At 37.8% G+C, this 14867-nt stretch overlaps 1 protein-coding gene across 3 annotated transcripts in view; it reads right to left on the bottom strand.

Annotated features, from left to right (window-relative positions):
* TLK1 (tousled like kinase 1) overlaps positions 1-14867 on the bottom strand; it is a 152333-nt gene that overhangs the window by 100159 nt on the left and 37307 nt on the right. For all 3 annotated transcript variants that reach the window (XM_060152660.1, XM_060152661.1, XM_060152662.1), the window contains exon 2: positions 6068-6186. In XM_060152660.1, the coding sequence (XP_060008643.1) occupies positions 6068-6186 (119 nt within the window). The remainder of the gene's footprint in view (positions 1-6067; positions 6187-14867) is intronic.

Here is a 14867-nt window from a genome sequence, read left to right as displayed (position 1 = left end):
ACATTTAGGAGCTATTAGATATGAAATGTTTATAAAACAGGGCACATTTCAGGATTGATGCCATATGAACAATATTTTGAAAATGTAATGCAATAAATTATAAGTCTGTAACAAAAGAATAGCTCAAAATAACTAACAATCTAAGAGGAAGGAATATACAAATGTTTATAGTAGCTTTATCTGTAATTCTTAAAATACTGAAAGTAACCTAAATGTTCCTTATCTAGAAGAAATGGATTAAAAAGAACTGTGGTATACTTTTACACAGTACTATATAAAAAATAGATAATCAACAAGGACCTACTGTATAGCACAGGAAACTGTACTCAATATCTTATAACAACATATAATAGAAAAGAATCTAAAAAAGAATATATTATACATATATATGTATAACTGAATCTGCTGTACATCTGAAACACAACATTGTAAGTCAACTATATTTCAGTAAAAAATTTTTTAAAAATTGTATATTTTATACAATAGGATACTATTAAATAATAAAAAGTAACTATTGGTAACATTACAACAACATGAATGAATCTCAAAGAAATGCATTAAGCTAACTTATAAAAAGTCAGACTCAAAAGGCTACATATTTACAATACTTACCCCATTTATATGACATGCTTGCAAAGGCAAAACTATAAAAACAGAAAACAGATCAGTGGTTGCCAGAGGCAACCTAAAGGGGTAGAGTGCAAAAGGACACCGGGGAGTATTTTGGGAACTATTTTATATCTTAATTGTGGTGGGAGTTACACAATTGTATACATTCACAAAACTTATAGCAGAACTATATGATAAAAAGGGGTGAATTTTACCCTATGTAAATTATACATAACTTAATAAAAACCATGGGGGGGGGCTCTCATAACCAAACACTTAAAATCTATACATTTTATCGTATGTTAATTCTGTCTTTATATAAATAAATAAATAATCTGATTCATTCAACTCAACAGCTGGAAGAACAGCCACGAAGCAAATCCAAAGTAACAAGTAAATTATGATGATAGAAATCAATGGGGGGAAAAAAAGTGAAATAGATTAAAACCAGTATCTGTTTCTTTGATTAGTCAGAGCTCTGGCAAGAATGAACAGAAAAGGAGAACTGAAAGAATAAACGGAAATGAAATAACAAAGGAGATTTTTTAAAGTGTTATAACCATACACTAATAAGTTTGAAAAGCTTAATTGAAATAGATTAATAAACTAAGTAATATTAAAGAAATTTAAATGGTAGTGAAAGACCTTCCTTGCAAAAAACCCCAGGCCAAGACAGTTTTACAGGTAAATGTCTACTCATCTTCCCATGAACATTTTGTACCACATACAGGATGTTGAAAAAACTGAAAATAGTGAAAGAAGCAGCAGTTCATTTTATGGGGCTAGCTAGTGTGACACTGTTTTATAAAACAGACAAGGTAGAGTGATGAAAATGTTCTGTACCTTAAAAGGAACATGGATTACTACGAGTGTACACATTTGTCAAAACTCACTAAATTATTACTCTTCAGGTCTGTGCATCTATTTCTCTTATAAGCATATATGTAAAAATCCTAACTAAAATAGTTAATCATGTATTAAATCCAAAAGTATTTTTTAATATTTATTTATCTTTATTCTTTTGGCTCCGTTGGGACATTGTTGCAGTGCATGGGCTTCTCTCTAGTTGTGGCGTGCGGGTTTTCTCTCTCTAGTTGTGGCGTGCATGCTCCAGAGCGCATGGGCTCTGTAGTTTGTGGCATGCAGGCTCTCTCGTTGAGGCGCGTGAGCTCAGTAGTTGTGGCGTGCAGACTTATTTGTCCCACAGCATGTGGGATCTTAGTTCCCCGACCAGAGATCGAACCTGCGTCCCCTACACTGGAAGGCAGATTCTCTACCACTGGACCACCGGGGAAGTACCCTAATAAAGTATTTTTTAAAATAGTGTATCAGGGACTTCCCTGGTGGCACAATGGTTAAGAATCTGCCTGCCAATGCAGGGGACGTGGGTTCGAGCCCTGGTCCAGGAAGATCCCACATGCCACAGAGCAACTAAGCCCATGCACCACAACTACTGAGCCTGTGCTCTAGAGCCCACGAGCCACAACTACTGAGCCCACATGCCACAACTATTGAAGCCTGCACGGCTGGAGCCCATGCTCCACAACAAGAGAAGCCACCACAGTGAAAAGCCCGCACGCTGCAATGAAGAGTAGCCCCTGCTCGCCACAACTAGAGAAAAGCCCATGTGCAGCAACGAAGACCCAACACAGCCAAAAATGAATAAATAAATAAAATAGTGTATCATAACCAAGTAGGGTTTATCACAGCAATGCAAACTTCAACTTTTTTAAAAATTTGTTATACTTATTATTTTTAAAACAAACAGAAACTTCTTAACTAACCAGTAACAGAAAAGTTCTTCTGTAATTTGGTCATGGTTATATACACAAAACCTGTAACAAACACAACACTTAATGGAGAAACTTTAGATGATTCCTTCTCAACAAGACATAGTACTGAAGCTCATGATCAATATAAAAAAAAAAAAATTGGGGGAAGATAACTATTTGTCTTAGAGAAACCTAGAGAATCAACAGAGTAGTACAACCAATAAGAGACCAAAAGCAAGACTGCTACATACAAGACCAGCCTATAAAAATTTTTAAAAATTCTAGGTCAGCAATAGCCAACTAGAAAATATAACAGAAAATACTTCAGCCACAAAAACTTTAAAGTATCCAGGAATAAGCCCCCCAAAATTCATAAAAACTAGCCAAGAATTCTTAAGACCTCTACAGAGAGAACTGAACAAATGGAAAGACATTTCATGTACTTGGATGGGACAACCTAATCTTATAGATTTCAGCACTCCCAAAATTAATCTATAAATTCAATGCATTCAGAATAAAAATTCCATTTGAATCTTTTAAGGAAAAAGATACAAATAAGTTATTACAGAAGAATAATCCCCAAATGCTAACAAGCAAATAAAGAGATGCTCAAATTTTATATGAGGGAATAAAGATCCATAAATAATTAGGTCAACCTTACAAAAGAAGATTAAAGGAGAGACTTGCTCTACCATATAAAGAAGACATACCAAAATACAACTGTGTTCTTTTTTATGTGATACTGGCACAAGAACACAGAGAGACCACCAGAACATTAGAGAAATCTCAGACACAGACTGGTATGTACACATGGCAACTTAATATATGATACAGGTGCCAGCACAAGTCAGTGGGAAAATATGGATAATTTAAGAAGCATTGTGGAGAAAACTGGTTTACTACATGGAGAAAAATAAAACTCGATCTCTGTCAATGCTATGTAAAAGATAAGGCCTCGGACTAAAGAGTAAATATAAAAGTAAAACTGTACAATTAATAAAAGGAGCTGTAGAATATCTTTGTGCCTCAGGGGTGGGGAAGAAGTATTTAACTTCTAGAATACCATCAGAGTCCACTGGACCCAATTTTAGTTTTTTAGCTTCTTTTTCAAGTAATTCTGTTTATAATAATTAATATTTCAGGACTTTTATTCTTTCTTAGAGATAATCCATAGAATAAAACTAAGATTTATTTTTAATAGAATAAAACACATTCTAGCTTGCAATTAATTACCAGATGTCCACTGGCCTTTCATCAATCTACAATACATTATGGGATCTTACTGATCTTACTTTTCCTATATTTTGTTATTACACCATCCTAGGAACTCATCATTACTTATCACTGTTCATCAATTATTCCCAACTATGCTAATACAAAGAAAAACCACTAAAATAAAAAGAAAATGGAAGAATGATGGTATGATAGGCAAAATATTGGCCTCCCAGTGATGTCCATGCCCTAAACAGCAGAATCTGTGAATGTTATTTTACATGGCAAAAGGGACTTGCAGATGTGATTAAGGATAAGAAATTTGAGTTGGGGAAATTATACCAGGTTATCCAAATTGGGGTGGGCCCAATCTAATCACATGAGTACTTAAAATAGGCTATGGTCCAAAACATGTGACTGCCAAAGAACCGTAAGTGAGATACAACATTGCTGCCTTTGAAGATGGAGGAAGGAAACCACCACCCAAGGAATGCAGGCAGTCTCTCAAAGCTGGAAAAGGCAAGGCAAAAAGATCCTTCCCTAGCGCCCCCAGAAAGGAATGCAGCCTTGCAGACACCTTGATTTTAGCCCAATGAGAGCGGTGTCAGACTTCTGATGCTACAGAACCGTAAGATAATAAACCTGTACTGTTTTGAGCAACTTAGTGATAATTTATTATAGTAGAAATAGAAAAACAACACAGATTTAATGACCTAAAAGGACGATGCAATAGTCAAATAAATTATGATCTTTTAGTTGTCTTCTTGCCTTGCCCAAAGTACCACATCATCTTTCAAAAATGTATAAATGACTAAGAAACCATCTTTGGAGTCTGATTTTAGCTTTCATTGACTCCAGCTGAGAATTAAGAAATTTTCATTTTCCACTTAAGATAATCAAGAGAAGAAAATGACAGAAAACAATTTATAATTATTAGACAAATCAGAAAATAAATACAAAGAGATAACAGCACCTAAAACTGATGATGGTGACACTGACTATATAAATGAAATCTGAGTCTTCAAATGACAGTATCCTAGATGAATTTTCTCAAATTCAAGAATCAATGAATTGGACAATATATTTCTAAGGGGAAAAAAAAAGGGAAACATGGTATTCTCATCAGTTAAGTCGTTCAACTGAAGGACTTCACCATACAATATTCTGCAACAAGAACTTGGACCATTTCATTATGCTCAAAGGACACATAACAATATCCTTCATCTTTTATGATGTTTGTGCACCAATATTTACTTGATACAAAGTGATTTTTCAGTATGTTTAAATTCATATTAAAATTTCTAATAAAGTTGTTTTTCATTATAGTTTTATTCTTATTGTTGTAAATTAGTAAAATAAAAAAATATAAACATAGCAAAAAGGTCTATTTGACCCAGATGGTTAATGGTGACGACTGTTTTTCTTAGGTACAGACCATAAAGCAAAAAAATTGGTGAGTTTGAATACAACAAAATTAAATACTTCTGTACAATGATGGATACCATGAACAAAGTTAACAGACACGACAAAATGGCAAAAGTTATTTGCACTGTATGTAATCAACATGGAATAAATATGTAGAATATACAAGGAACATGGGAAAATCAGTTTGAAAAAGAAAGTAATTCTGACAGAAAAATAGGCAAAGAACTGGAACAATTTATAAGACTCCCAAAAAGCTAACAAGCATTGAAGAAATGCTCAAAATAATTGGTGGTACAAGTAAGACAAAGATACATTATTTTGTACCAACTGGACTATAAAAAATGAGGAATCTGGATGATGCCAAGTGTTTCTGGGATATGGAGATATAGAAACAGTTGTATAAAACTAATCTGTTAAGAGTGCAGGTTAGTTTTATTAGTTTTATACAACTGTTCTGAATAGCAATCTTGCGCTGTTTATTCAATTTAAATCTATACATACCCTATGCCTTATCAATTCTGCTCTTGGGAATATATTCTAAACAAATGCTCACAAAGTTCCATAAGGGAACAATTACAAGAAATTCACTGCAGTGTGAGGTAGTGGGGAGTTGGAGACAACCTGATATCTACCACTGGAAGGCCCAACAGATACACTATTAATTTTATGCAGCAGTGAGCAGCAGTGGATTAGTGTACAGATAGGAACACACAATAGAAACATGGGTGATGAGGCAAGGAAGAAGCAAAAACAAAGGACAGGAGAGGTAAAAATTATGTAAATGGGAGAAAGGCAGTACAATCTACCAAGCTCCTTTTTACCCCTGAAACCTATAACCTATTATGCTATATTATAACATAATGCCCCAAAATATATTATGCTATACTAGAAATCAGGTATAAAAACACTGGATTTTTTTCTACACATTATAAAAATTATAGTAAGTATAATTTGCTGTTAAGTACGTATGTAGGGATCCTTTACAAAATATATTTTATATCATTTAATACAAGGAAAAAATGTCAAATAAAGATTACAATTTTACTCACTTTAGCTCCAACACTGCAACTGCCCGTGCTCCCAGTGCTCCCACTTGCAACTCCTGTAAATCTAGCTTCCAATAATTCTTGCCTTCTTGGATCCAGACTATGAAGCTCATCCATTGCACCTATTAAGATAAAAAAAAAAACAAAAGTACATGCACATACATATATATGTATTTATATACACACATCACAAAATATGTGTATGTAATTAGTTCAGATGTAAATATAAACTTAGTGAACTCTAAAAACAAATGAAAGTAAGGACTTAAAGATTTTTATAATGTCCACACTTATCAAAATAATCTATGGTGATGGTGCATTTCCAATACTTTTTTTTTTTGCGGTACGCGGGCCTCTCACTGTTGTGGCCTCTCCCGTTGCGGAGCACAGGCTCCGGACATGCAGGCTCAGCGGCCATGGCTCACGGGCCCAGCCGCACCGCGGCATGTGGGATCTTCCCGGACCGGGGCACGAACCCATGTCCCCTGCATCGGCAGGCGGACTCTCAACCACTGCGCCACCAGGGAAGCCCCTCCAATACTTTTGACTGCAATCTACATTAAGACATATATTTTCACCCAAATCAGTACACACATACATACATATATTAAAAGTTCCACAAATACTTCTTACAGTATGCAATACACTCCAATATTTTCTAGTCTATTCTAGTCCATTAAAAAGGAAAAACACTGATTGCGAGCTATTAAACTGATTTCATGAGCCATTAATGGACCCAGGTCCATAGCCTGAAAAATACCACTTCTCATAATGCAATCTCCCTATTCTAAGCTGATACAGAATTTTGGCACTAAGTGGTATTATTGCTTATTTTGCTTATATATACTTTATCTAACTAATTTTAAACTGGTAAGATTCTTATTACTGTCACATCCCCATAATTTTTTGTACAATTGATAGTTTTCAGTTTCTATCAGACAGACAGAAAACACACACATATATGAAGCAGATAACTGAGGTAATATCTATTATTAAACAATAACCCTGAAGATTAAGGGGGAAAAATGAGAGCCCTCCTGTAACTGCTACTATGCAAACTAAAGCACCACAAATTCTAGTTAAAGATCAATTAAACTCTTAAAAATTATTTTATCCATGTCTGCTAATTCTCTACTGATAAAACCTTAGAACTGACATAAATAATTGGTTCTCAAAGGGAGTAGGGAGGATATTATCAGAATTCAGAATCACATGGGGAGCATTTATAAATTACACTAGACCACTTCCATGTACCCTGACATTCCTCTCCTAAAGGTTAAAAGCTATTCCTATAGATCTTACCCTTTAAAGTTCCCTTCATTACCTTCCATCTTCATCTGGATAGAGGACTACATGGATAATGGCCATCCTTCCATGTTTATTAGCATTCCTGTACCTGCATATATCTTCCCTGGCCATTCCTCATTCTTCCATCTTAGACAAAAAGGTAGCTACCTTCAAAAAACTAAAGCCTACAGTTCTTGCTTTTGATCCCATTCCTTCGTGATAGTCAAGGAATCTTGCATTTGCATGTAATCCCCCCTCTCTCTTGCATCTTGTCCCTCCCTGCCTCCTTCTGCCTTGTTTATATGTCTTTAAAAAGGAAAAAACAAAAACAAAAGAACTTTTGCTTGAATTTCATGCTATTATCATTTAATCCTTTCCTTGAACTAGTGATTTATAGCCCTAACCTCCTTAGGTCCCTGAAATCTGGTTTCTATTATAAGTATACTCCTGACAATGTACTTTCAAGTATCACCAGGACTTCCAATTTTTTTCTGATTCTGCTATTACATCAGAAACAGTCACTGTCAGATGATAGATAGATAAGAAGAGCATTTGCTCCAAGGCTCTGCTTTTTTTTCCATTTTCTTCCTAATGTTTGACAAGCAGAAGTGTCTAATTTTGGTGAAGTGAAAATTATCTAATTCTTCTATTTCAGTTATTATTTATCTATTCTTTCCAAGAAAACTTTGCATGTCCCAAAGTAAAAAACATAGTGGATTTAACCAAGATGGCAGAGTAGAAGGACGTGCTCTTCGAGAACACCAGAATCACAACTAGCTGCTGGACAATCATCAACAGGAAGACACTGGAACTCACCAAAAAAGATACCCCACCTCCAAAGACAAAGGAGAAGCCACAATGAGATGGTAGGAGGGGCGCAATCACAGTAAAATCAAATCCCATAACTGCTGGGTGGGTGACTCACAGACTGGAGAACACTTATACCACAGAAGTCCACCTACTGGAGTGAAGGTTCTGAGCGCCACATCAGGCTTCCCAACCTGGGGGTCTGGCAATGGGAGGAGGAATTCCTAGAGAATCAGACTTTGAAGCCTAGTGAGAATTGATTGCAGGACTTCAACAGGACTGGGGAAAACAGAGACTCCACTCTTGGGGGACACACACAAAGTAGTTTGCATATCAGGACCCAGGGGAAAGAGCAGTGACCCCTGGGGAGACTGAACCAGACCTACCTGCCAGTGTTGGAGGGTCTCCTGCAGAGGTGGGGGGTTGGCTCTGTTTCACCATGGGGACAAGGACACTGGCAGCAGAAGTGCTCGAAATTACTCGTTGGCGTGAGCCCTCCCACAGTCTGTCATTAGCCCCACCAAAGAGCCCAGGTAGCCTCCAGTGTTGGGTTGCCTCAGGCCAAACAACCAACAGGGAGGGAACCCAGCCCCAGCCATCAGCAGTCAAGCGGATTAAAGTTTTACTGAGCTCTGCCCACCAGAGCAACAGCCAGCTCTACCCACCACCAGTCCCTCCCATCAAGCCTCTTAGATAGCCTCATCCACCAGAGGGCAGACAGTAGAAGAAGAACTACAATCCTGCAGCCTGTGGAACAAAAACCACATTCACAAAAAGATAGAAAAGATGAAAAGGCAGAGGGCTATGTACCAGATGAAGGAACAAGATAAAACCCCAAAAAAACAACTAAATGCAGTGGAGACAGGCAAACCTCCAGAAAACGAATTCAGAATGATAACGAACATGATCCAGAACCTCAGAAAAAGAATGGAGGCAAAGATCAAGGAGGTGCAAGAAATGTTTAACAAAGACCTAGAAGAATTAAAGAACAAGCAAACAGAGATAAACATTACAATAACTGAAATGAAAACTACACTAGAAGGAATCAATATCAGAATAACTGAGGCAGAAGAATGGATAAGTGACCTGGAAGACAGTACAGTGGAATTCACTGCTGCAGAATAGACTAAAGAAAAAAGAATGAAAAGAAATGAAGACAGCCTAAGAGACCTCTGGGTCAACATTAAACTCAACAACATTCGCATTATAGGGGTCCCAGAGGAGAAAAGAGAGAGAAAGGACCAGAGAAAATATTTGAAGAGATTATACTCGAAAACTTCCCTAACATGGGAAAGGAAATAGCCACCCAAGTCCAAAAAACGCAGCAAGTCCCATACAGGATAAACCAAGGAGAAACACGCCAAGACACATAGTAATCAAATTGGCAAAAATGAAAGACAAAGAAAAATTATTGAAAGCAGCAAGGGAAAAATAACAAATAACACACAAGGGAACTCCCATAAGGTTAACAGCTGATTTCTCAGCAGAAACTCTACAAGCCAGAAGGGAGTGGCATGATATACTTAAAGTGATGAAAGGGAAGAACCTACAACCAAGATTACTCTACCCTGCAAGGATCTCATTCAGATTCGATGGAGAAATAAGAAGCTTTACAGACAAGCAAAAGCTAAGAGAATTCAGCACCACCAAACCAGCTCTACAACAAATGCTAAAGGAACTTCTCTAAGTGGGAAACACAAGCGAAGAAAAGGACCTACAAAAAAGAACCCAAGGGCTTCCATGGTGGCGCAGTGGTTGAGAGTCCGCCTGCCGATGCAGGAGACACGGGTTCGTGCCCTGGTCCGAAAAGATCCCACGTGCCCTGGTCCGGGAAGATCCCACATGCCGCAGAGTGGCTGGGCCCGTGAGCCATGGTCGCTGAGCCTGTGCGTCCAGAGCCTGTGCTCCACAACGGGAGAGGCCACAACAGTGAGAGGCCCGCATATCGTAAAAAAAGAAACCAAAAAAAACACGAACCCAAAACAATAAAGAAAATGGTCATAGGAACATACAGATCGATAATTACCTTAAATGTGAAGGATTAAATGCTCCAACCAAAAGACACAGGCTTGCTGAATGGATACAAAAACAAGACCCATATATATGCTGTCTACAAGAGACCCACTTCAAACCTAGGGACACATACAGACTGAAAGTGAGGGGATGGAAAAAGATATTCCATGCAAATGGAAAACAAAAGAAAGCTGGAGTAGCAATACTTGTATCAGATAAAATAGACCTTAAAATAAAGAATGTTACAAGAGACAAGGAAGGACACTACATAATGTTCAAGGGATCAATCCAAGAAAAAGATATAACAATTATAAATATATATGCACCAAACACAGGAGCACCTCAATACATAAGGCAACTGCTAACAGCTATAAAAGAGTAAATCGACAGTAACACAATAATAGTGGGGGACTTTAACACCTCACTTACACCAATGGACAGATCATCCAAAATGCAAATAAATAAGGAAACACAAACTTTAAATGACACAAGAGACCAAACAGAATTAATGGATATTTATAGGACATTCCATCCAAAAACAGATTACACTTTCTTCTCAATTGCGCATGGAACATCTCAAGGATAGATCATATCTTGGGTCACAAATCAAGCCTCAGTAAATTTAAGAAAACTGAAATCATATCAAGCATCTTTTCTGACCACAACGCTATGAGATTAGAAATGAATTACAGGGAAAAAAACGTAAAAAACACAAACACATGGAGGCTAAACAATACGTTACTAAATAACCAAGAGGTCACTGAAGAAATCAAAGAGGCAATCAAAAAATACCTAGAGACAAATGACAATGAAAACACGACGATCCAAAACCTATGGGATGCAGCAAAAGCAGTTCTAAGAGGGAAGTTTATAGCTGTACAAGCCTACCTCAAGAAACCAGAAAAATCTCAAGTAAACAATCTAACCTTACACCTAAAGGAACTAGAGAAAGAAGAATAAACAAAACCCAAGGTTAGCAGAAGAAAAGAAATCATAAAGATCAGAGCAGAAATAAATGAAATAGAAACAAAGAAAACAGGAAAGATCAATAAAACTAAAAGCTGGTTCTTTGAGAAGATAAACAAAATTGATAAACCTTTAGCCAGACTCATCAAGAAAAAGAGGGAGAGGACTCAAATCAATAGAACTAGAAATGAAAAAGGAGAAGTTACAAAAGACACTGCAGAAATATAAAGCATCCTAAGAGACTACTAAAAGCAACTCTATGCCGATAAAATGGACAACCTGGAAGAAATGGACAAATTCTTAGAAAGGTATAACCTTCCAAGACTGAACCAGGAAGAAACACAAAATATGAACAGACCAATCACAAGTAATGAAATTGAAACTCTGATTAAAAATCTTCCAACAGGGATTCCCTGGTGGCGCAGTGGTTGACAGTCCGCCTCCCGATGCAGGGGACACGGATTCGTGCCCCAGTCCGGGAAGATCCCACATGCCATGGAGCGGCTAGGCCTGTGAGCCATGGCAGCTGAGCCTGTGCGTCCAGAGCCTGTGCTCCGCAACGGGAGAGGCCACAACAATGAGAGGCCCGTGTACTGCAAAAAAAAAAAAAGAAATCTTCCAACAAACAGAAGTCCAGGACCCAGACAGCTTCACAGGTGAATTCTATCAAACATCTAGAGATGAGCTAACACCCATCCTTCTCAAACTCTTCCAAAAAATTGCAGAGGAAGGAACACTCCCAAACTCATGCTATGAGGCCACCATCACCCTGATACCAAAACCAGACAAACATACTACAAAAAAAGAAAATTACAGACCAATATCCCTGATGAATATAGATGCAAAAATCCTCAACAAAATACTAGCAAAAAGAATCCAACAACACATTAAAAGGATCATACACCATGATCAAGTGGGATTTATCCCAGGGATGCCAGGATTCTTCAATATATGCAAATCAATCAATGTGATACACCATATTAACAAACTGAAGAAGAAAAACCATATGATCATCTCAACAGATGCAGAAAAAGCTTTCGACAAAATTCAACACCGATTTATGATAAAAACTCTCCAGAAAGTGGGCATAGAGGGAACCTACCTCAATATACTAAAGGGCATATATGACAAACCCACAGCAAACATCATTCTCAATGGTGAAAAATTAAAAGCATGTCCTCTAAGATCAGGAATGAGATAAGGATGTCCACTCTCACCACTATTATTCAACATAGTTTTAGAAGTCCTAGTCACGGCAATCAGAGAAGAAAAAGAAATAAAAGGAATGCAAATTGGAAAAGAAGAAGTAAAACTGTCACTGTTTGCAGTTGACATGATACTATACATAGAGAATCCTAAAAATGCCACCAGAAAACTACTAGAGGTAATCAATGAATTTGGTAAAGTTGCAGGACACAAAATTAATTCACAAAAATCTCTTGCATTCCTATACACTAATAACGAAAGATCTGAAAGAGAAATTAAGGAAACAGTGCCATTTACCATTGCAACAAAAAGAATAAAATACCTAGGAATAAACCTACCTAGGAAGACAAAAGACCTGTATGCAGAAAACTATAAGACACAGATGAAAGAAATTAAAGATGATACCAACAGGTCTTCCCTGGTGGCGCAGTGGTTGAGAGTCCGCCTGCTGATGCAGGGGACGCGGGTTCGTGCCCCAGTCTGGGAAGATCCCACATGCCGTGGAGCGGCTGTGCCCGTGAGCCATGGCTGCTAAGCCTGCGCATCCAGAGCCTGTGCTCCGCAACAGGAGAGGCCACAACAGTGAGAGGCCCATGCACCGCAAAAAAAAAAAAAAAAAAAAGATGATACCAACAGATGGAGAGATATACCATGGTCTTGGATTGGAAGAATCAATATTGTGAAAATGACTATACTACCCAAAGCAATCTACAGATTCAATGCAATCCCTATCAAATTACCAATGGCATTTTTTACGGAACTAGAACAAATCATCTTAAAATTTGTATGGAGACACAAAAGACCCCGAATAGGCAAAGCAGTTTTGAGGGAAAAAAATGGAGCTGGAGGAATCAGACTCCCTGACTTCAGACTATACTACAAAGCTACAGTAATCAAGACAATGTGGTACTGGCACAAAAACAGTAACATAGATCAATGGAACAAGATAGAAAGTCCAGAGATAAACCCACGCACCTATGGTCAACTAATCTATGACAAAGGAGGCAAAGATATACAATGGAGAAAAGACAGTCTCTTCAATAAGCGGTGCTGGGAAAACTGGACAGCTACATGTAAAAGAATGAAATTAGTACACTCCCTAACACCATACACAAAAACAAACTCAAAATGGATTAGAGACCTAAATGTAAGACTGGACACTATAAAATTCTTAGAGGAAAACATAGGAAGAACATTCTTTGACATAAATCACAGCAAGATCTTTTTTGATCCACCTCCTAGAGTAATGGAAATAAAAACAAAAATAAACACATGCTACCTAATGAAACTTAAAAGCTTTTGCACAGCAAAGGAAACCATAAACAAGACGAAAAGACAACCCTCAGAATGGGAGAAAATATTTGCAAATGAATCAACAGACAAAGGATTAATCTCCAAAATATATAAACAGCTCATGTGGCTCAATATTAAAGAAACAAACAACCCAATCCAAAAATGGGCAGAAGACCTAAATAAACGTTTCTCCAAAGAAGACATACAGATAGCCAAAAAGCACATGAAAAGCTGTTCAACATCACTAATTATTAGAGAAATGCAAATCAAAACTACCATGAGGTATCACCTCACACCAGTTAGAATGAGCATCATCAGAAAATCTACAAACAAATGCTGGAGAGGGTGTGGAGAAAAGGGAACCCTCTTGCACTGTTGGTGGGAATGTAAATTGATACAGCCACTATGGAGAACAGTATGGAGGTTCCTTAAAAAACGAACAATAGGGCTTCCCTGGTGGCGCAGTGGTTGAGAGTCCACCTGCCAATGCAGGGGACACGGGTTCCTGCCCCGGTCCGGGAAGATCCCACATGCCGCAGAGCAGCTTGGCCCGTGAACCATGGCCGCTGAGCCTGCGCGTCTGGAGCCTGTGCTCTGCAGCGGGAGAGGCCACAGCAGTGAGAGACCCGCATACAGGAAAAAAAAAAAACGAAAGATAGAATTACCATATGATCCAGCAATCCCACTACTGGGCATATACCCAGAGAAAACCATAATCCAAAAAGACACATGCACCCCAATGTTCACTGTAGCACTATTCACAATAGCCAGGTCAGGGAAGCAACCTAAATGCCCATCGACAGACGAACGGATAAAGAAGATGTGGTACATATATACAATGGAATATTACTCGGCCATGAAAAGGAATGAAATTGGGGCATTTGTTGAGACATGGATGGATCTAGAGACTGTCATACAGAGTGAAGTAAGTCAGAAAGAGAGAAACAAATATCGTATATTAACGCATGTATGTGGAACCCAGAAAAGTAGTACAGATGAACCGGTTTGCAGGGTAGAAGTTGAGACACAGATGTAGAGAACAAACGTATGGACACCAAGGGGGGAAAACCGCAGTGGGATGGGGATGGTGGTGTGCCGAACTGGGCGATTGGGATTGACATGTATACACTGATGTGTATAAAATTGATGACTAATAAGAACCTGCAGTATAAAACAAACAAACAAACAAAAAAACAATACTAAACTTTCTTTGGGTTATTTGTATGGAAAT

Source organism: Lagenorhynchus albirostris, chromosome 6 (assembly GCF_949774975.1).
Source record: "Lagenorhynchus albirostris chromosome 6, mLagAlb1.1, whole genome shotgun sequence".
NCBI classification, from domain to species: Eukaryota; Metazoa; Chordata; class Mammalia; order Artiodactyla; family Delphinidae; genus Lagenorhynchus; species Lagenorhynchus albirostris.
This window is presented reverse-complemented; position numbering and strand designations above follow the sequence as displayed.